At 33.1% G+C, this 23,580-nt stretch overlaps 5 protein-coding genes across 5 annotated transcripts; 3 read left to right on the top strand and 2 right to left on the bottom strand.

Annotated features, from left to right (window-relative positions):
- Positions 1 to 305: 305 nt before the first annotated feature.
- mRpS7 (mitochondrial ribosomal protein S7) lies at positions 306 to 1,897 on the bottom strand. Its single transcript, XM_090104549.1, has 4 exons — positions 1,755 to 1,897; positions 1,416 to 1,610; positions 733 to 967; positions 306 to 603 (listed from the first exon to the last, which is right to left on the bottom strand). The coding sequence occupies exons 1-4, from the start codon at positions 1,814 to 1,816 to the stop codon at positions 385 to 387; spliced, it is 711 nt and encodes a 236-aa protein (XP_089960675.1). The 5' UTR covers positions 1,817 to 1,897; the 3' UTR covers positions 306 to 384.
- A 4,404-nt stretch (positions 1,898 to 6,301) lies between these two features.
- Positions 6,302 to 8,113, top strand: Polr1F (RNA polymerase I subunit F). Its single transcript, XM_090104471.1, has 4 exons — positions 6,302 to 6,593; positions 6,703 to 6,894; positions 7,133 to 7,285; positions 7,668 to 8,113. The coding sequence occupies exons 1-4, from the start codon at positions 6,415 to 6,417 to the stop codon at positions 7,993 to 7,995; spliced, it is 852 nt and encodes a 283-aa protein (XP_089960597.1). The 5' UTR covers positions 6,302 to 6,414; the 3' UTR covers positions 7,996 to 8,113.
- A 3,359-nt stretch (positions 8,114 to 11,472) lies between these two features.
- LOC149906510 (dual specificity mitogen-activated protein kinase kinase 4-like) lies at positions 11,473 to 16,905 on the top strand. The gene is made up of 8 exons (XM_090104625.1): positions 11,473 to 11,695; positions 11,786 to 11,975; positions 12,195 to 12,347; positions 12,641 to 12,785; positions 12,900 to 13,069; positions 14,379 to 14,508; positions 14,880 to 15,100; positions 15,390 to 16,905. The coding sequence occupies exons 1-8, from the start codon at positions 11,662 to 11,664 to the stop codon at positions 15,571 to 15,573; spliced, it is 1,227 nt and encodes a 408-aa protein (XP_089960751.1). The 5' UTR covers positions 11,473 to 11,661; the 3' UTR covers positions 15,574 to 16,905.
- A 1,807-nt stretch (positions 16,906 to 18,712) lies between these two features.
- Positions 18,713 to 19,694, bottom strand: LOC149906511 (transmembrane protein 186). Its single transcript, XM_090104711.1, has 2 exons — positions 19,207 to 19,694; positions 18,713 to 19,134 (listed from the first exon to the last, which is right to left on the bottom strand). The coding sequence occupies exons 1-2, from the start codon at positions 19,445 to 19,447 to the stop codon at positions 18,839 to 18,841; spliced, it is 537 nt and encodes a 178-aa protein (XP_089960837.1). The 5' UTR covers positions 19,448 to 19,694; the 3' UTR covers positions 18,713 to 18,838.
- Positions 19,695 to 20,899: 1,205 nt separating this feature from the next.
- LOC149906512 (transducin beta-like protein 3) lies at positions 20,900 to 23,526 on the top strand. The gene is made up of 2 exons (XM_090104627.1): positions 20,900 to 21,013; positions 21,138 to 23,526. The coding sequence occupies exons 1-2, from the start codon at positions 20,991 to 20,993 to the stop codon at positions 23,494 to 23,496; spliced, it is 2,382 nt and encodes a 793-aa protein (XP_089960753.1). The 5' UTR covers positions 20,900 to 20,990; the 3' UTR covers positions 23,497 to 23,526.
- Positions 23,527 to 23,580: the final 54 nt, after the last annotated feature.

The following is a 23,580-nucleotide window of genomic DNA, read 5'->3' on the forward strand; positions in this document are numbered from 1 at the left end:
CAACTTCAAAAAAAGAGGTTGTTCTCAATTCAACTGTAGTTTTTGGTTACCTTAGATCTATCGACTGAGTGAACTGATTTTGATGATTCTTTTTTTATTTGAAAGGTTAAGGTAAGTCCCATTTAATTTTTGTCTAGTTCTAACAAATTATAGGCTTACTTTTTTGTTAAAAAATAATCATCATATCATTAAACTAAAAATAGAATGTGTTGATAGATTACAAAATATTAAATAGGGTATGCACATTAATTGCACAAAATATGGGGAATCATACTATAACAAGTTGTAAATATAAAAAATATACATACTATTATCATAATTTATTTTAATATACAAGTCTTACTACAACTTTATAAACCTATAATATTATATACTATTAATAAACTATTGCCATCTATAATGAGCGTAAGCTCTGTTTGCCTCACACAGCCTGTGTAGATCTTGTTTTCTTTTAACCACTTTGCCGAAATTATTCGCGGCATCTAATAACTCCCATGCAAACTGTTCCGGAAAGTGAATTGTCCTTTCTTTGTCATTTGTAGCTTCTAACAACCATTTGATGGCCAGGAACAAAGACCTCTTCTCTGTTATTGGGCCAGGCACCTAGAAAGAATTATAAATAATAAAAATAAGATGTTAAAAAATTGTTCATTTCAGCATTTAACGAATATAAAATGTGTTTGAGAAATAATAGTTATAATGGAATCATAAAGAAAAATACATGTTTATTACCTGGTAAGTAATACCACCCCTTTTAATAGGGAGCAATTGAAGTAATGGTTTGGAATTTTCAATTGCACTATGAAGTATTTCTTTAGGATCCAATACTATTTTAGCCTTTTCTTCAGGCGTTTTTGCTAGATGGTACCTTTCAATCTGTATCCTTTTTATATTTTCAAATGACTTCTCAACAAGGGTTCTAGCTAATTGCTTATTGCCCATTTTCATGACATGATTAATTACTTTACTGAAATAAAAATTGAAGGAAATTAATTATAATGATTGTAGTGATGATTTAATTTAAGATATCGTTTTAAAAAATAAGTTGTCTAAAAACTTGGAATTTATTATAAATTCTCTACTCTATGGGTGGCCGTACACAGACCGCTTCAAGCAGTTGAGACCGATTGCTTGAAGCCACACCAGACAGCACGGTGAACTATGAACATTCATTCACTGCCGTACACAGACTGCTCGAGCCATCGCGACCGCTTCAAGCCGTCAACTGCGCGGTTTGTAGCGACAGATTGAGCAGTCAACGACCGACTGCTCGAGCAGTCCATGTACGTCGCTCAGCCGTTAATTGCTCGAGCCGCTCTAAACAGTGAACTTAGAATGGATAGATGTTCAGAACATTACCAAAATAATGAAATATGTATATATCTAGTATAAAGATAAACTGCTAGATCACTCACTTAACCAATGGATCAAAATACACAGAGGAAGTCTCAGCCACACTTGGTGGCTTCACAGGTATGGCTGCTATTTTGCTAAGTTCATTATTTTCAATAAGGCGTGCTTGGTCTTCCTTTCTAAAAATTGGATTTTGAAAATAGTCTGGGAAACTTGTAGGTCTTGAGTAGAAACGATTTTGCATTAATATTGGTGACCTGAAAAATATGATTGTATCATTTTAATAATCATTAATCAATTATTTTTCTATGTTAAACTTATAAACCTTTCTCATTTAAGACGATTGAAAGAAGGTCGGTATAATAATATAACCTAACAAAATAATAAGTATTCATACTCACACTCGAGGCAACTGCTGTGTAAATTGTTTATGCATCAATCCAATTCTTTTAACCGTATTCATGTTTATTTGAAAGATATTATTATAAATCTGATTAATAATATTTTAATGTATTAAATCCACTGACCTCTATAACTATACGCTGGACTGCAACTGGTTACTGGACTGGACTGGCCAGCGGGGGGACACTTAAAACAAGCTGTCAAATCATCCACTGAATTGAAAATAGCACTGTCTAACGACACCATCCGAAATTACTAAGCAATTTATATTTACTCAAGTATCCTGCAGATGGCAGTATGACAAATTTGATTAAAATGCCGAAAAGAATTCAGGAATATGATTGTTTTTTTTTAAAGTGACAGCAAATATGACACTTGCTGCCAAAATTTTTACTAAATTGCAATGTAGGGAAAGCTACAAAAAATCGAAAGGGAGAAGATTTACATTGAAGGAGAAAGTATTATCACTTTCAATGTATAAAAGAAGCCCTAAGTGCTATACATTGCTAGCTTCATATTTTTGTTTACCCTCGGCAAAAGCCTTGAAAAGATTACTGGCAAAAGTGGAGATAGAAAGTGGAATGAACAAAGCAGTATTTTTAAAAATGAAGGAAACAGTGAAAGCCTTGTCTCCCCAAGATCGACTATGCTGTCTAATATTCGACGAGATGTCGATAACACCCCAAATCCAATACGACGCGGCCAAAGACAAACTAAAAGGTTTTGCTTGGGGCAGCAAAACCTTTGCTGATCATGTCCTAGTATACATGGTCAAGGGTATTAGAAAAAATTTTAAACAGCCAGTGGCATATTACTTTACCAGTTGTTTAAAGAAAAGTAATTTAAAGGAAATAACCCTGAATATTATCAGGTATGTTCAGAGGACAGGTTTAAATGTTTTGTGTGCAGTTTGTGACCAAAGCGCCACAAATGTAGCTGCAATCAATGAATGATTGAAGAAACAAAACGAAAATACTTCCAACAAAACAAAGAGTGGCGACACAGTATAATAGAAGTTTAAGCGTCTTATTTACGGTCCATCTTGACGTACGTCCCGCCAAGGTCATACACGATGCACGACGCAAAACGACAGTGAATAGCGTTGACGTACGTCAATAATTATTATTATTATCTTGCTGGATGTGCACGACCACGACCAACTTTTCATCCAGCAAGCACCCCCACCACCGCGAACGTCGTGCAGATGGACAGTGAATAGCGCGGACGTACAGCAGATTAGTGTTGCCAACAGAAATTAATGTAAATACTTGGAAACGTGGCCTGTTGATATGATTTTTTTGTGATAACTTAGTGAGTACATGAGCAAGCAAGAAACGGTTATTTTTGATTTTCATGTACACAGGAAATCCCAATTATCATTACTTTTGGATCAACCTTGTACACATGGACAGTTTATATTCAGAAGTTATTATTTTAAAAGAACTCCAAGGCGAATTGTTGAATAACACAGATTTTATGCAAAAGTCCACTGCAGAAAAATGGCAATTTATTTAAAAAAAATATCTTGACGAATTTGTTTGTTTAAAAAAAATGATTAGCTATATACTCTCTGTTCCCGCCACTTTAATATTTACTGAAAGAGTCTTTTCGGTCATGAATGTGAAGTGGCGGGAAGAGAAAAACAGAGCTTCATTAAAAATTAATTAAAAATGAGCTCTTGAAATATATAAATTTAGATTTGGAATGTTTGGATTCATATAATTCATTTAAAAATAATGAAAAATTCTTAGTTACTGCAAAAAGTACAAATAAATACATTTTTTAAAATATTTATTTACTCTTTATTTACCTCCTTTAAAATCAGATATACTCTATTTCTTCAAATAAAAGTTGGCAACCCTTGCCATGCTTGATGCGCGCACGATCGTCAGTAGGATACATCCAGCACCGCGGCCTTGAGCCGACGTACGTCGGGGATTGACCGTGAATAAGACGCTTCAGTGGCAAACAAATAGTAATAATCTTAGATTACAAAATAAAAGACAGATGGAGCGTTGCCGAACTAAACCGAATAATTTATCGTCATTTCCATAAAGCTATGTGTGCTGTCATTTCGCCGTTGCACTGTACGTACACGGTGCTTCTGTGTGCGTGTTATGTTACCAGATAATGAAAAATTTCCCAAATTTTTGCCCGACTACGGAAGAAAGAGGGTTATGTTTTTCGAGTGTAGGTATGTATGTATAAAATTTCTTTGACACGCCCTGCAGTATAAACTGTTGGATCGATTTTGAGTTGTGACTTGTGAGGTGTCATTGCAATCATCTGAATTATGAAGGTAGCTGTGGTGGTAGTGACGTAGGCTACATAAATTATTAGCAGTCATGTTTTAATTTTTATTTTAATATAAATTCGGGTTTTTGATATTATTTTATATTATTGTAAAAATTATTTTATCACCTATCTAGTATCTACTAAAGTTATACATGGACAAAATAATTTTATTCAATTTTTATTAAATAAATTACATTAAATTTATTAAATAAATTACATTAAAAAAGTTTTTATTTTTCATTTAAAACATATGAATGCGAATAGCGGTAGTTTTTAGTCGAGAATGCGGGACATTTTATTTTCATCATATCCATCATGTGTTCACATGAATTAAATCGCAAGCGAAAACGACGCTTTTTATAAAAGTAACAAAAAAATGTATAATGCTTTTTAAAATAATCTAATAATGACCATGAACTTTTATTGTACTATACAAATAATCACATTCACGCTCGAAAAATCCAACAGCACTACCCCGAATATCTTTTAACCATTTTACCCCTAAAAATGGCAAATTCATTTTCAAAATACTGGCAGCATACGTTGAAGTTTTGAATTCCTTCGTATTTGTAAAATTATTATTTGTATACAAAATTAAATAAGCCAAATAATCTACAGAAAATCTGTAAAACGATGTTTTATCTTTTTGTTTGTTTTCGGGAACAAGTTTTACAGCGTTTTAATATCACAAGACAGCATTTTTTTACTAAAATATCAAACCCCTTTTGACGTATTGCATGACACTAGAATCGCTATAGCACTAGCGGAGGAACGTATTCGTTTTTGATTTCGTATTTTCTTTGACAAGGGCGATGAATGATTGACATGCTCCATCTGTATTTTATTTTGTAATCTAAGGTAATAATAATAGTAGTCTTAAGTAAAAAAAAAAAAAAAAAAAATAGTTCCGTTGTTTGATGTTCCCCATCTGATTAAAGGCGTAAGAAGAATTATCATGAAGATCAATTAAAAAAATATTTTAATAACACGGTAGCTAATGTTTTAATATATAGTTGGTGCCGTACAATCAATAGGATATTATCAGGCAAAATCAAATATGATGGTGAGGATGAAATCAAACTGGCAGCACAAGCATATTATGTGAAGCATAATAAATTTAATAAATGTAATAAATAAAATATCGAACTTGTTTTTTTTCATCACCTAAAATTATTTCTTGCTAAGAACGGCTACTGTTTAAATATCTAGCTGAACCTTTACACCAGTAGCAATGGTTATGCTAGATATTTAACAGTAAATACTACAAATAGAGAGGTTTCGTATGTTGTTTAATATACGAAACCTCTTTACTTTGTAGTATCTACTGTTAAATATCTAGCTTTTAATCTTTGCTACTGGTGTAAAGGTTCAGCTAGATATTTAAACAGTAGCAGCTGTTATCTATATAGATACATTATTTTTGGATGGCATTAACAGATGGCACTAGTGATTGACTTGACATTAGAGGTCGGCATAAAAAAGAACCAAGACGGCTCTCTATTTCCAATATACCTATATTACTTCTCAGAGGAATGAGCTATCCCATACAAAATGACATGAAAATGACAGCTATTTGCTGTGAATGCTGTGCCGATTCAAAGCGCCCCCGGTGAAAGTTCTGAGAACTAATAAGATTACAAATTTCGTCGCTTCGTTTTGATTACACAGGTTTAACTTCTGGATAATCTGAGTCTGAATCAAAATTTAAAAATATTTATAATACATACAAGTTCAATTAAATAATTAGATATTTAAATAAATGTTCTTTGTCTTTTTTGTTTTGTAATAAATTATTTCTTATCGATTGTTCTGCCATCTGTGATCGTATAAAGCAACTAATTGTTTTGGATACCGATAAGAGATGGCGCATTTTGAAAATAAAAACTCCAAATCTGTCATTGTATGGAACTGTCCTACCCGTAGACAGCTCTGTCTACGGTCCTACCCCTGCGTAGGACCCAGGAATTTTGTTTTTTGTTTTTATGAATAATTGACAATGACAAATGAAAATGACAATAGATTAATGACATAAAGCCAAGAATACATATATAGATTTTGAACATAATTTTATGAGAATAAAATAAATACGCCCGACAATATTCGATATATTCGTCTATTCAATAAAACAATGATATATAAAGTGATAAATAATGTATGATTATGGTGTACCTAGTCAAATGTAATATTATCTAATATGTCTTAAAAACTGGCAAGTTATAAAACATAAACAAAAAAAAACATTAAGCATTCATGTCGATTGTCATTTGTCGTTGTCAAAATTGAAGCATGTTTTGGAATGCGTTATTTTGTTGTAATTTTATTTGCAAAATGATTGAAATATAAATTTTTTATACCAATGTGAAGATGTCCACAATAATCAAATTTGATCTCAAAGAGCTTAGAAAATTAGCAAATGATAAGGATTCGTGCATCATTGAAAAAAAAGTTACCCAAAATATAGCACTACAACCATGGTGTTTGGGTAATTTAAAGGAGTCCGTGAAGAATTCACTTGATTATAAGATAGGAAAATTCGATAAGGAGTGAGTGCTGTTTACAATTATATTTCAACATTTTATCCATAACATTTAACGTAATCAAAAATGGAGCTAATATGCCATGTCTAAATTTATATCTTGTTTATTATTTCAGATTTAATGGAATACTGTTAAGTTATAAGAATTTACGAATTTTACAAAACGTTGGAGCAATAAAAAACGACAATTCAGACATACACTATCAAATTCAAGCTGATTACTTCATATTTTGTCCTCATGTTGGAGCTACACTGAAGGGGGTAGTAAACAAAAAGAGCTTTACACATTTAGCTATCCTCGTACACAGGTACAAATGTCTAATTTTATATTGTAATATGTCAAATTTTTCCCTGCATATTGCAATAACTTTTTTCTTTAGTTTTATTGTTCAGATTCTTTAGCATTTATTAATATCAATGACAATATAATATGGATTGTAGGTATATTATATAACTTTATTGAACTTACTTGCTATATAATAAAAAAAACAATAAATACACATAATTTTGTTAAATGTTTCTTGATTCATTTTACATATATTGCAGAGTATTCAATGTTGTTATACCAAGACCTACTGATGAACCAGGCAGTGACTGGATAGGCTCAAACATAGAGGAAGGACAACAAGTGGTTTTCCAAATAGCAGCACTAGACCTGTATGGTGCATTACCATACATCAGAGGACAATTGGATGAAAGGTACAATAACCAAGCATTTGCTGGATGACCACTTAAGTTAGCTAATGTATTAGCCCCTTAACACTTACATGTAAAGTCTCAGTACTACCCAATTTCAATTATTTAATTCATGTTTATATGACTCATTTATTAAAGTGAAACTTTTATTACATCGCCTCAAACTTTTTGGTCTGTGTGGCGCATGTCGCGTGTATCGCGGCTGCCGAGTAGGTATACCTACTCGGCTGCCGACCGTCACGCGACATGCGCTACACAAAGCAGTGTTCGGAACCGTTCGAACAGTTTCACTTTTACCGTGGTTTCATAAAACCACACAACATTTTTTTATTCCTATCACTTTTGGCTTATAATTTTAATTTAATCAATTTTATTTTATTTCTAGGTGGTTAAAATTAGAGGCCTCTGGTGATGAGGAGACACTTGATCCTAAGAATATGAAAGCACTGGATGTCACTTATGTGAACTTTGATAAAACAAAGCCGGCCCAAAAGCATATGGGTGATGGTTTACCAAGCAGTTCAACAAAGAAGATCAATTCTAATAGTCCTGTAAAGAGCAATTCACCTAATGGACAACATAATTATAATGATACTGAAATAAATATCCCCAGTAAAAATAAAGTTAAACGGCAAAGCAAAATAGTGGATTCAGATACTAAACACACAGAACAAAATACAAGATTATCAAAGAAACATAAAAAGGATGGATAGTGTTAAAGTACAAAATTGCTAGACATGTGTTATTTACTTACATATTATTCCTCTGTACATCATATTTTAGTAAATTATATTATGTTTATACTTTATATTAAACCTATTAATATACCTATGAAGTTTTTTCATTCAAATTTCGAATAGTAAGTTTATAAGCTAAATAGCAACTGCAAAAAAAATTGGTCATCCATCTAATTTACAAGTGAGCAAACGATTCCTTATTTATTATATTTTGTTTGTATAGAGACAGTGGCGACAACAGAATATTATATCATTATATCCTGTTCATTTTGAAAATGATGCAAATAGCCCGGTTTACACGCACACTCTTTACCGCGTGATTGAGTGCGCGGGATTGAACGCGGGAAAGCACGCGCGCTGAGGAAAGAGGAAAGATTGTGCGTGTAAACGATAATCGCGCGCGATTGATCGAAGTAAAGCGTGGCGCGTTGGAGTGTGTGCGGAGTGGACGCGCAATCTCGTTCTCTCTGTCATCGTTTAAATGCTCGCTCTTTCCCACGTGAAAGCCGAATCGCGCGCGAAAGAGCGTGCGTGTAAACCGGGCTATTGAGGATTTATATAAAGAATTAAAAAAATATTCTACAACATATTATGCCAATTTAACGCTTTGTAGACTCATAAGGGCGTATTCAGAAAGAAAGCTTGAAACTTATAAGCGCTTATCGGCGCTTGTCATGTTCATATATTTTCCTGCGCGGGATACCAGCACTGACAGGAAAATATATGAACATGACAAGCGCCGATAAGCGCTTATAAGTTTCAAGCTTTCTTTCTGAATACGCCCTTAGAGTTCAAATATTCATACCATACAATGTACGTGTAGCGTATATTCTCGTAGAGCCAGCGAGCACGAGCAACTTTGTCTCCGCAACTATTTTGTCTCTCCCATCAATTTGTATGGGGAGTTGCGTCGCTACGTGCGCGCACTTTCATACTAATTAATAGCCCATAGGTGGGTGAGACAAAATAGTTGCGGAGACAAAGTTGCTCGTGCGCGCTAGCTCTACTATACTTGTTCGCTATTCGCCTCCTCACTGGACGACCACGACGCGTGACGGTATATGTTGCTCTGTGCTCTTGTGCTGTGCTCGACGACATTATATTCAACAAAACATCCGTATAGGTACGAGTCGACTCTGTAATAAGTATATAGTCTAAGGAGTCGACAGTCGACACTCGTAGCTACATCGACATGTGTGAATGTTCACACATTCGTCTTCCCGTTCATTCTTCGTAACGTCCTTGTAACGTGTAAGGGCGTATTCAGAAAGAAAGCTTGAAACTTATAAGCGCTTATCGGTGCTTTTAAGCGCTAGTAACCCGCGCAGGAAAATATATGAACATGCGCTTATAAGCGCTGATCGGCGCCGACAAGTTTGTTGAAACTTGTTGGAACTTGTCGGCGCCGATCAGCGCTTATAAGCGCATGTTCATATATTTTCCTGCGCGGGTTACCAGCGCTTATAAGCGCCGATAAGCGCTTATAAGCGCTTATAAGTTTCAAGCTTTCTTTCTGAATACGCCCTTACGTCTGAAAAAGTCACAAAAAGTTATAACATGAACATTTGCATGCACAGTTTGCATGAATATCTACACGACGATACCTACTCAAAGGAATAGCGAATATACTGCTAACATAATATTCGCGTGATCGTTAACCGCCTAGCTTGAAAAAACAAAATCTCGTAGGTTGGTCAGAATTTGTTATACATCTACTATTATCAATCATGAGACGTAGAAATTAACTTTAAAATAATATAACATTACCTCCGCACGATATAATAATTAAGGGTTAATTTAATTATTAAAAAAAAATATAGGTATATATTAAGGGGGGTCACCATAGTACGAAACCCTTCGTGCGCGAGTCCGTCTCGCAATTCGCCGGATTTTATTATTTTGCCCATTCACGATGAGACAAAATTAAAGTGACCATAGACTCAAAAGATTTTTGGATTTTTGACTTTTTCTTTGTGATAGTCTATAGAATATAGATGTAGGTACATAAATATACAGGGTGTAATCGTTAAGTGTGCACAAGCGATTATTCCGTAACTATGCCAGATATCAAAAAACTTTAAACTGATATCGAAAGTACTTAACCTAATGAGTAAAATGGCCATAATAAATTTTTAAAAATAAAACGAGAAATAACCAAAAATGTTACATTAAACGCTCCCATACAATTTATTTCCCATACATTTTGTATTCATAGTAGATTTTCGAAGTGACGTCCTTATTGTGCAATACAATGAGGAGGTCTATTTACAGTTTCTCAATGAACTTCCCTCCAAATTTGCGAAGTAATTAAAGCAGAAAACCAAAAAAACAAAAAAAAAGCTAAAATCTTTCATATTAAATGTATAGGTTGATCCAAAAGTAATGATAATTGGGTATTTCCTGTGCACATAAAAATATAAAATAAATGTTTTATGCTTGCTCATGTAATCACTAAGTTATCACAAAAAAATTATATCTACAGGCCACGTTTCCAAGTATTAACATTAATTTTAATGTGAACAGTGCGAGCCAGAATGTTTCTAAATTTTTTTTAAAAATTTGAATTTCTAAATTTTTAATGAGATCAGGATAATTTTTTGTCACGATTTGTGACCATGGGCGTTACCTGGGTTCACCATGTTTATGCTGAAACCAAGAAACAATCAATGGCCTGGATGCGAGCTTCCAAAGTGACGGTGAAGATTTTCAAAGTGAAAATTAGTGGGATAGATTAAAGCCGTAGTTTTTTGGGACGCTGAAGAAATGTGGAATATTTTAAGAAGGTAGCCACTACTACACAGGGCTCTTACTACACAGACCAAATTAAAAGATTGCGGGTAGGTTAGTAAGAAAAAGAGACATGGCAAACTTCAGTCTTGAATGTTGGTTCACCAAGACAACGCACCAGATCACAAAGCGTCAGTTGCGATGGCTGCCAATCAAAAATCGGCATTGAAAATGCTTGAACACCCACCCTGTTTGTAAGATCTAGCTCCTAGTTAATTCTATCTCTTACCTCGGCACAAGAGACACCGTCGATACAAGAAATTTTAAGACGACAGCGAAGTGATGGCCGATTTTGAGGGGTTTTTGTAGATGAAGGCAAAGTTTTTTTTTTCTAAGTTAAGAAAAAAAAATATCGAAGTATATTATCTAGTTAGAAGACTATCTAGAGAAATACATAATTATTTTAACTGTAATGACCTTGTTTAATATTGATTATCATTACTTTTGGATCAACCCATGTACATGGGATATTCATATCTCATACTAAATGTATGGGAGGGTTTAAAGTTAATTTTTTAGATATTTCTCGTATTATTTTTAAAAATTTATTATGGCCATTTTACTCATTAGGTTAAGTACTTTCGATATCAGTTTAAAGTTTTTTGATATCTGTAATAGTTACGGAATAATCGCCTGTGCACACTTAACGATTACACCCTGTATATAGTTTTGTATACGGTGTTGACGAGAATCTAACAATTTGCAATGCATGATGTAAAGACATTTTTAATTGTTTATTTATGAAAGAAGTATCAGTCTGATTTAAGTAACATTCAAATGGAGAGTCTAAAAGTGAACACTGTGACTAAGAATATATAAGTATTTTATTGGAACTGTAAAGTATATTGAATAAAAATGTCGAAGAATGGCGATGTGCCGTCAAGTCAAGGTAATATTAAAGTATACTTTACAAATCGTACCCATATTATATGTTTATTATCAAAGTGCTTTAATAATATTCATGTATTATTATTTTTAGGACCCAGCAGACCGTCTATGCCAAAGCCTGATTTGAATTTATTTCCATCTGATAAACGAAAAATATTAAATCTCCAGCTTGGAGGGCCATCAGCAGAAACTGCTGCATTTATGCCATTCACTTCTACTGCAGTTCAAAGAACTCGTGTACCATCTAGAACTATCAGGGATGTCCTCCCAGAAAATACGAGGTAATAAGACAATACGTCTCATTACGATAATAATAAATAGATGATTGTAATTGTTTTTTTTTTATTTAACGATAAAGCAAGCATTTTTATGTATTCATTATTGTTGTATAGTTTATGTAATGTGTTACTTATTGTATCAGAATGTTTAGTCAGACTCGAGTCCTATTATTAGTTGTTATGGTTTCTGTTAATACTACAATACATCATATAATTTTTCAGAGACCGTTGCAGAATATACCCATCAATGCAGTCCTCTGGAAAACTTCAGCTATCTGCCACTGAAGTGTATGATTTTACTTCTGATGATCTACAAGATCTGGGTGAGATTGGCAGAGGTGCATTTGGGGCAGTTAACAAAATGGTCCACAGAAAGTAAGTTAATTATTTTCATTGATCACTATTTATATTGTAAAATATAATGCTTTCCAAATATTTACTTCTGATAAAACAACTCTCATAATGTCTTGCTTGCATTACATCTAGTTGAATATAATTTACAGGATTCCTTTTCTAATGTTTTTAGTATAAAATAACCAGAATCTTTCAGGACACACTCAAAGTTTTATATTACTTATTCAAAATGATCTATAATTGGATATAACATTTATTTCACAATGTTTAAAAACATTCATGTTTTATGCAAAATAATTTTTCTTTTTTATTAGATCAAGTAAAGTCATGGCTGTGAAAAGGATTCGCTCAACTGTGGACGAGAAAGAGCAAAAGCAATTGTTAATGGATCTCGAAGTTGTGATGAAGAGTAATGAATGTCCTTATATTGTACAGTTTTATGGAGCTCTTTTTAAAGAAGTAAGTAGGGGTTTTTTACTTTTCATACTTATCATTATAGAATACTTGATCCCTCTATTTATTAAATATACATACAGTTATTGTGTAAATATATGTATTTTTTATGTGTTTTAGGGTGATTGTTGGATCTGCATGGAACTTATGGATACATCACTAGATAAATTTTATAAATTCATCTGTGAGCGGATGCAAACACGCATTCCAGAAACAATATTAGCTAAAATTACACTAGCTACTGTTAAAGCGTTAAATTATTTAAAAGAGAAATTAAAAATTATTCACAGGTAATTAATTGATTATATTACAATACCATTATTGAATTACAGTGGATTTCGGTTATAACGACGGCGGAGGGACCACTTTAATGTTGTCGCTATATCCGGAGGTCTCTATATCCGAAATAATAAAAAATCACGTACATTATGTATATATACATACGTAGTTATTTATTTATCACTTATTTATATTAAACAAGGCTTTTATTAAAAAAACGAGTTATAGTGCACTGCTTAAGTTTAGACTTTTGTGCACGCTGTAAGGTATATTCCATTTTCATAATTCCTTCTACATCTAAATTATTACTGGCTTCTCCAAATAAGCAAAACATTGCATTATGTGCTATTATTGCACGCCTCATAAGCGAAGCGTTGAGGTGGGTACTACTGTCACTTCGCGCAAAACATCTGATTTTTCAAACTTAAAATGTCTTTATGTATCATACATTGCACTTGTAAGATAATACATACACACACATATTAAGAAAAAACACTATTTTTAACATTCATGATATTTTTGATGTCATTTTTGTTATTTAAACTAGTTAAAAAACAGTTTAAAAAAGTTCTGTCTTGGACGTCCGTGTGTCTGTATGTGCGGAGGATTTTCTTGTTAACACGATAGCGACCGAAATACTTTACTAATCGAGTCTTTTTTTTTCTCTTACGCTTGAGTATGCTCAGGAATAGAACCCTTTCATTTTTCAGGGTCTGATTCGATGTGGTTTAATTGTTATTAAATAAACAAAAATAATAATTAATAAATAATTATTAAAAAAAAATTATGAGGCGTGCACTTTTGGATTTTCCAAACTATTTTATTATATTTTTTATTATTGTGCTAATAGCACATAATGCAATGAAATTGATACGTAACTGATTCATAATTTTAACTTCATGCACGTGCTAAGTAATCCTACACAGAAACAAATCACTTGACCATCTGCGAATGTAAATAAAAGATTCTTATCCTTTGTTTACATTCCTACATAATACAAGCTTAATAGTTAAAGTTGATGAATGAGTCTTTGCGCCTTTGCCGACTCCGTCTCAATATCCGCAATGAATTTCTAGGAATCTGTCCCAAATAGTTCATAAAAACAAGTCGTTATACCCGAATTAGGCGTTATATCCGGAGTCGCTATTGCCGAATGGATTTATACGAAAGTATGCTTCAAATTCTAGGGACGTAAGTTCGACGTCGCTATAACCGAAAGGTCGTTACAACCGAGGTCGTTATTAATGAAATCCACTGTAAGTATATAATATTATGATGTTATTTCATTGATTATTAATTTATATATTTTTTGTATTAAAGGGATGTAAAACCGTCAAACATTCTATTGGATAGGAGGGGCAATATAAAGTTGTGTGACTTTGGTATCTCAGGTAAACTGGTTGATTCCATTGCGCGAACACGTGACGCAGGATGCAGGCCTTACATGGCGGTAAGTAATATAACTTTTATCTAATTGATAACAAGTATTAAATTAACCTAACATTTGTAAAATGGTCATACATACTCATTAGTCCATCTTTACATAACATTCAAATCATCACTTCTGAGTGACGATTTTACATAACATTCAAATCGTCACTCAGAAGTAACGATTTTACATTGGGTATTTGAATATGGACCAATAAGTATCTCTCTCTCTCTCTCTCAAAAAAAAAAAGTATGTGTTTATTTAATTCTCATAGACAAGTGAACACAATTTAAGACTATTAATGCAATACAAATTAACCTCTACTATAATATATAATATATATAGCTATATTGAATTTATTATTTGTGATTATCATTATACATTATTTTAAGCCCGAAAGAATAGATCCCGGCCGCGCGCGCGGTTATGACGTGAGATCTGACGTTTGGTCGCTCGGAATCACTCTGATGGAGGTGGCCACTGGAGCATTCCCATACCCTCGGTGGGGATCTGTCTTTGAACAGCTCCAACAAGTTGTACAGGGTGACCCACCTCGTCTTACAAACAAAAACAACTCGTTTTCAAACAATTTCATCAATTTTGTTAATACTTGGTGAGTTTTTGGCTTTGTGCATGCTCTGTATATAAACTCAAACTCAAACTCAAACATTCATTTATTCAATTGGACTACTATTTAGTCACACTTTCGAATCGTCATTACATAAGTATTTTTAACATTTACCACCGATTCTGAAAGCAGTATCTATGGAGAAGAATCGGCAAGAAACTCCATAGTTGCTCTTTTAAATCATGTCAATATTACAGAAATTAAAGAAATGCAATATTAAGAGAGCAGCATATTTTAATGCAAATTATGCAATTAATGTCTTTTTTTCTTATAGCCTGATCAAAGAAGAAACACAGCGACCAAAGTACAATCGTTTGTTAGAACATCCATTTATTAAAGGCATTGATCAAAGTCGTGCAGATGTATCGGCGTATGTGTGCGAAATTCTCGACTCCATGGAGCGGAATGGAGTAAGTCCCTTTACCACGGATCAGCCAGCGCAGGCTTGGGTTGACTAAATTATTCTTATTATAAAAAAACTAACTTGGTCCTTTGACATTACACTCTTCACAAACTTTTTAAAATTAAATTCATTGTAAGAATTTACACATTACTATGTATTCAAATAAGATTAGCTTGCCTAATGAATAAAAGCAGAGTTCAAATTTCACATCTATTTTATACTGTTTTAAATGTAGTATAATTATTATTATTGATAGGGAAAGTAGACAATTTATTCCTTACTTTTATTGCAACACACAGAGCACTTGCATTATTATGTATTTCAATAGGAATTATGTATATTTAAAAAATCCCTCATAAGTAATCACTGTAAATATAAGTTGATTCATGTAGTATTTCTTATGAACAAAATAAAATTACACCAAAAATAATAAATAGAACAATTTAGCTGTTGTTTTATGCCCTTATCTTTTTTTTTCTTTGTTAATTGTAATGATTACTGTTTATACAATATTTACTTGCAAGTGTATGAAATATGACAATAGATTAAATAAAAATGGCATACTTACCTTTTAGATGTTACAATAAATGGGATTTGTTTTACATTTTATATTTATTTTTTTCTCATTAAGCATATATTTTTATGAGGTTTTTAAAGTATAGTTTCTCCTATCCTTGACTTATATTTCATATATTTAATTAAAGCATAGAATCTGTTATTTTTACGAATAAAGTAAGTCATTTCAATTACATAAAGCAATGTCCTTTATTTTTAATGTTGGATCAAATAACTTTCTTATGAAAACAGTGCAAAACATTTTAAGTATAATTGTTTCTTTTTATTGTTCAACATTATCTAGTATTGTATCTTTATGTCCCCACTGCTGAAATCCACTATAATCTATATAAAATGTTTTTATTAATGTTACACAGTCCATACGCAACACATATGTATGTAATTTGAGTAAATAGATTTTTGAAATAGTACAATATAAATGATTGATTCAGTGATGTAAGCCTGCAAATTGGTATGGAACATATCTAACCAAACCCACAAATAATAGAATATCTTCACTCTTAAGTGTAAATTGTTGATAAGAAAATATGTACTGAATTGTATGTTACCAGACACAAATGCTTAAGAGCCTTTGTTATCCACCAGCCATAATTTAATGTTATATTTATGAAAAATAATTGTAAATGTACTATTGTAATTTTGTACATACAAATATTGAATGTGAGAATAATTAATGATTGAATAAATAAATAATTGGCAGCAAAGATTAGCTATATATGTACTATGTTAAAATGAAAAAGGTCATTACATTTTCTCCATGCATGTTGGATTACTTGTGAAACAATAGATAATAGAATGAGTACATAGAAAATATTGGTTTTATTATACCGAATTTCCCTTTATACAAAAAATAATAATCATGTTATTTATGAGTTATATATGTCTCAGGCAATGCTTACAGTGCTTTTTCTGGTTTTATATCTAGGCTTTATATCAATAATGTTATTATTTAAAGTTATTAGATAACTCATAAATTCTAATAAATACACTCACCGGCACGGAATCTTGGCCACTTAAAAATTTGCCGATAAAAAAAGTTTGAAGTGTTTTTCACGATTTTTTTGTATGCAGATATGTTAACATATTATTTGTTTAATTTTATGGTAAGAAATGATTAGGTTTGAGAATAATCTTTTACCACTTTTTAAGAGTTACTCGAAATTTGTGATTTGTGCGGTTAAGCCGAAGTTACGAATTGTTCGTTTTAAACTTTTTTCGATATCGTTTATGCCGTTTTAAGATATTGTTATTGTTGTACTGTAGTCAATGATCATAACAAACAATAAAAAATGCCGTTAACATCTGAACAACCTGCTCATGCCATCACAATGTTAGACCAATGACTGCCGCAACATAAAGTACCTAATGTACAGTACGTACCACGTTCAGCGATGCACTATGCATGGAGAAGATACCAGGAGACTGGCAGCTACACGTGCAGACCAGGAAATGAAGGCGTGAGGTGCACATCAGCTCGAGAAGACCCGTTTATTGTACAAGAGATACTCAGAAATGGCTTTCTGACAGTTTTTGCGATAGGCCACCGGCTCTAAAACACCAGGATAATAAATGTGAGTGAGCAATCGGTGAGAAGACTAATGAAGGAAGTTAATTTGAAGGTTTGCAGACCAGCACGCCGTCCAGAACCCCTCAGACATCACAGAGAAGCACGTCTTCGTTTTTCACGAGAACATGAAAACTGGACCCACAGCCAGTGCGCTCGTGTGGTGTTCACAGATGACTGCTAAGGCACTTTACGAGCTTCTGATAGCCAAGAGTCAGTATAAAGGAGACGAGAAGAGAGGTTTTCACCCATAACCACACTCAAACTGCGATTTTTCATGGAGGGTCAATAATGGTATGGGGAGGTATAAGTTCCGATGCTCGCACAGAGTTATTTATCGTAGATAATGGCTTAAATTTGATCAGGTACATTGAGGAAATTCTCCAGGAACATGTTCAGCCCTATAACAGGTTTATCAGTGAAGAAAATTTGCTACTAATACACTATAACGCACGTCCGCGTGTCGTACGATGCGTATTAGAGTACCTTCAAGAGGTTATTATTGAAAAATTGGAGTGGCCAGCTCGTAGCCCGGATCTTAATCCAATAGAACACATCTGGGACATGCTTAAAAGAAACATAAAGTTCGATCCCAACCCAGCACCAATGTTAGATGAGCTTAGAAATGTACTGGGGCCGTTTGGTACACTATAGCTCAAGTGGACATCAAAAATGTCTTCTAGAGTATGCCAGACTGGATGAAAACAGTATTTAAGGCAAGAGAAGGAAACACCCTATATTAAAAGGTTCAATTTTTTTTTATGGAAACGTTATTTCTAATTTTTGTGCATTTTTTAAGAAATCATTTAAATTTCACAGGAAAAGCGTAAATTCTTGTTTAATTCAATATCTACGCAGTAGTACTTCTTATAAACTTCCAATTATTACTAAAAGTTAGTTAAAACATTAAAGTAACTAGTTTTGGTTAAATTTTTATTGAGTTTTGTAGTAGAAAAGAAATAGTGTTTTTTTACGCAAAAATTTGCAGTGGCCAAGATTCCGTGCCGGTGAGTGTATTTTGTAAATAATGGGTATTAAAATAACAAACAAGACATACTCATATTAATTTATTTACAACTATCTTTATTCAGGTATATTGGTTCTATATTAATTTCCTACATTATAATATACTCAAACTTTATCAGCATTTCTTACATTTGAAAGGTTAACTTTGCAAATTCTATTCTAAAACCTCACCCATTTTACTAGAATTTTTAACAGTACCAAACTTAATAAGCAACTTGTACTTTGTACCATCAGTTAGCTCTGGTTTTAAATAGACTGCATCTAATGTTCTTGGTTTCATATCCAGTAAAGGGATCCATTCCTCAGATTTGATAATTCTGTCTACTCTTCGTCCAAAATAATCAATTGAAGATATTTTAACAAAGTTGTTGTCATCACTTATGTATATGTGTCCAATTATATTCTTAAATGGTAAGGAAGCCAAAGATAAAACAGCACCTCCTGTTACTCCTGAGAGATTATAAATTATTAAGTATATATTGTATGTAAATAGCAAAGTTATTGCACAAAAATACTAAGTACCTATATATAATGCGGCTAAGGAAGTCGTTTCTGGTATAACACTCATCGATTCTAATAAACCGGCACTAGGTATAATTGCACATGATCCAAAGAAATGGTATATTTTAAGTCGATTTAATAATGCAAAGTAACCAACGAAAGGAAAAGAAAACACATGTTCGAAATTACTTGGTTGCACTTGGTCTTTAGCAAGTGTACTTTTATATCTAGTAACAACATTATACAGTCTTGATAATGACATTGTTATAAGTTATTTCATTTAAAATATAAATATATTTTGATAAAAAATTAAATGATGTAGCGGGATGTTAAATGTTTTCTATGACATCTACAGTGACAATCAGCTGCTTTTTGACATTTGAAATCTCTGCATTGATGATTGAAGCTGTGATTGAAGCGATAAAATTACATTTTTACTTTGACTCTACTTTTGAATACTGTTATCGTGAAATATCTTTACGTTAGCCTAATTTTTTGTAGCATATAAATTAAATTAAGTACTTATTTCGCACTGTGATATATACTTTTTATATGTCATTTTCCTGTGTCAAAATAAGTCTGTCAATGTCACTAAAATGTCATAACAATAAATTACCGAACTTCAATCAAAACTTCAATACTAACCCACGTGCATATGTGTTGTAGTATGTTCAGGGTTGCCAATGTGTGGGGAATTCCCCAAACTGTGGGGATTTTCAGCCCGATTGGGGAATTTGTGGGGAGAGCATTGGTGTGGGGAAAATTCGGGGAATTTAGACATTTTGACAATTTGACATTTCTTGAACTGAAAATAGAAGAAATAAAAGTAAATGTTCCCCGTTATGTTATCGCATATTTTTATAAGTATTGCCTAGCCTTTTATATTGAACTGACTACTAACACAACAAAGTTTTTCGACTTTACTGGCACATTATTTCATTATGAATATCGATAGTGAATCCTTCAGAAGCTCAGCAACTAAAAATCAAATCACTTAAATCAGTGCTGCAGCAATTTCTGATTCTGGAAAATGATGTAACATCTCAGAATGTAGACAATGCACGTAGACGATGCAAGTAGGCGCACGGTTATTTCTCAACGTAAGATATTGACGTGACATACCTGATACCATAGACGAGACTGTCCAACGAGACTACTTAATGATTTAAGGGTTAGTTTAAGGGTCTCACGTATGTCGACTAGAGAAGAGATAAAGAAGAAAGGTGATGTTTAAAATTCGAACCAACAAATGACTTGCAAAAAAAATATGCCGCAAAGTAGATGCAGATGCAGAGCAGTAATTACATAAGTTTACGTTTATCCTTCTAATATAATAAATGCGAAAGTTTACGAATGCGAAATAGTACCTACTACTGAACCGATTACAATAAAATTCGGTATGACGGTAGCTGAAAATCCAGAATAAGACAGGCTACTTTTTATCCCAGAAATCCCACAGGAACGGGAACTATGCTGGTTTTTCTTTGAAAACGCGAGCGAAGCCGGGTGCGGAAATGTAATTTCGAATACATAAAAGTAGTTACCTATTTGGATTTAAATTCTTATTTATATGAAATCGTGTGAATATGGCTTTTATTTCACTGTCTGAAAACGTGTGGGGAATATGTGGGGATTATCGATTTTTTATTCCCCAAAATTGGGGATTTTCGGTTAGAGTTTTGGGGAATCCTGACTTCGGACGTTGGCAACGCTGAGTATGTTAACTATCCAAATACTGCAAAAAGTAACGTAATATTTAATTTATAAACGTGTTTTTATGTGAATGAATTACACTACTCTGCATAATGGCAGTGGCACTCAAAGAAATGTAAGTATAAGTAATTTTTCTATTTCAATGTATGTTAATATCAGCACTTTATAATTGTACCATATTACTACAACTATATTTTTAGTCTAACTTTTCTTACTCACCGTATCATTCCTCCTTCTAGATACGAAAAGACAGCAGAATTTGAAGCTTTCTACACGGGCGGTGAAATACATTGGACTCGGGATGGTGTTAACTTTTTATGTCAATGTGATGATGTTATTAAGGTTATTGACGTAAACACACTTTGTAACACCCTCACTATTGGAGGATCCGGAGATGATAAAGATGAAAGCGATATCATTTATACATTTAAATTATCACATAATAATGAAACTGTAGTAACAGCACATAAGAGTGGATTAATTAAATTGTGGGATAGAAGTACGGGTGAGTTACAAAAGACTTGGAGGTCTGGCCATAAAGGTGCAGTTGCAAAGCTTGCCTTCGACTCTGAAGACACAAATATAGCATCTGGAAGTTCAGATGGCAATGTTAGACTTTGGGATTTGGTGCATTATACTTGTACAAGTAGTCTAAAAGGTGCACTTGGAGTATTTAGTGTGCTAAAGTATCACCCTGATCCAACAAAACAAATGATATTTGGTGCAGCGGATGATACAAAAATTCGATCTTGGAATATAAAAACCGGGAAAGAATGCAACATATACTCAGGACACTTTAGTAAAGTTACTTCTATACAATTTACATCTGATGGTGAATATATGGTTAGTTCAGGAAGAGACAGAGTGCTTATACTATGGAAAGTAAATGAAAGTAAATCTCTACGGGTTCTACCAGTTTATGAATGTATTGAAACAATGATTATTCTGCCAGTTTCTTTTAAAATTCCTAATTTTACTAAGAAAGTTGAGACAGAAGGTATATATGTAGCCTGTGCAGGTGAGAAGGGTGTTGTAAAAGTATGGAATGTGCAAATGAGTAGGTTAATGTTTGAACAGAGTAATAGTCTTGTGTCCCCTGCATCAGAGGATGGTGGACTAGCAATTACACATTTATTGTTTAATGAAGCAAGGAATTTGATTTCAGTAGTAACAGCTGACCATAATATTATCATTCATGATTTAGAAAACTTTAATTGCATGAAACAGATGATTGGATTTACAGATGAAGTTTTGGACATTATTTTTATTGGAAAAGAAGATACACACATTGTGGTAGCTACAAACAGCAGAGATTTAAAACATTACAGTTTAGCTAATATGGATTGTAAGTTAGTAAAGGGTCATACGGATATTGTTCTTGCATTAGCTAAGTTTCCCACGGATAAAGATATGTTTGTTTCATCTGGAAAAGACAATGCTGTTAGGATTTGGAAGAGATGTGAAAATAGTGAAATTATCTGCATAGGAATGGGAACAAGACATACAGCATCTGTTGGTTCAGTTAGTACTTCACAAACTTCCAGCAAATTTTTCTGTTCTGTTAGTCAAGACAATTGCTTAAAGGTGTGGAATGTTCCAAGTGAACTTGACACAGTTGACCAAAAAATCAAATCAAGTCATACTGAATTAGCCCACAATATGGATATAAACTGTGTTGCAGTATCACCTAATGATAAAATTATTGCTACTGGCTCACAAGATAAGACAGCAAAACTGTGGACTGATGAATTAATACTATTGGGTATGCTCAAAGGTCATAGAAGAGGAGTTTGGTGTGTAAAATTCTCACCAGTAGACCAAGTTGTGTTGACATCATCCGCTGATAGCTCCATAAAGTTGTGGTCCATTGCTGATCTTAGCTGTCTCAAAACATTTGAGGGTCATGAGAGTTCAGTCCTCAAAATAGAATTTTTGAGTAAGGGTCAACAGATACTATCTAGTGGAGCTGATGGTCTATTAAAAATGTGGAATATTAAATCATCAGAGTGCAAAATGTCTTTGGATAATCATGAGGGAAAAGTTTGGTCCTTAGCTGTTAACTGGGATGAATCCTTAGTGATCACAGGTGGTTCTGATTCAAAATTAGTCACCTTAAAAGATGTTTCCATTGAAACGCGTGAGAAAATAGCTAAGGAAAGAGAAGAATTAATTTTACAGGAACAAGAGCTAATGAATTTGTTACAAGATAAAAAATTGGTTAAAGCACTTAAATTAGCTCTTAGGATGGAAAGACCCTTACATGTATTAAGGATAGTTAATGAAGTACTAAAACATGGTTCTGAGAAATTATCCCAAACACTTATGGAAATCAACAACACTCAGAAAGAAACATTATTAAGATTTGCTTCTGAATGGAATACAAATACAAAGAATTACCATGCAGCACAATTAGTTTTCAATATATTAGCGCCGGAAATAATTGCGGGAAAACTACAAGTACCATCTTTAGCTAATTTTATTGAAGGTGCATTACCCTATACTGAGAGGCATTTCGAAAGATTAACGAACTTGTTACAAGATTTAAATTTTATTTCATACACTGTAAACTGTATGCAACCCCATAGTATTAACAGTTAATGTAAAATAATAAATAATTTAATCAGAAATATTTCCTACTTATTTTGACTGATACTTTTTGGTAGGTTGTCTAATGTGTACTTT

This window comes from Colias eurytheme, chromosome 8 (assembly GCF_061535395.1).
Source record: "Colias eurytheme isolate Ceu_HAF_F1 chromosome 8, ilColEury1 Martin Lab GWU primary, whole genome shotgun sequence".
NCBI classification, from domain to species: domain Eukaryota; kingdom Metazoa; phylum Arthropoda; class Insecta; order Lepidoptera; family Pieridae; genus Colias; species Colias eurytheme.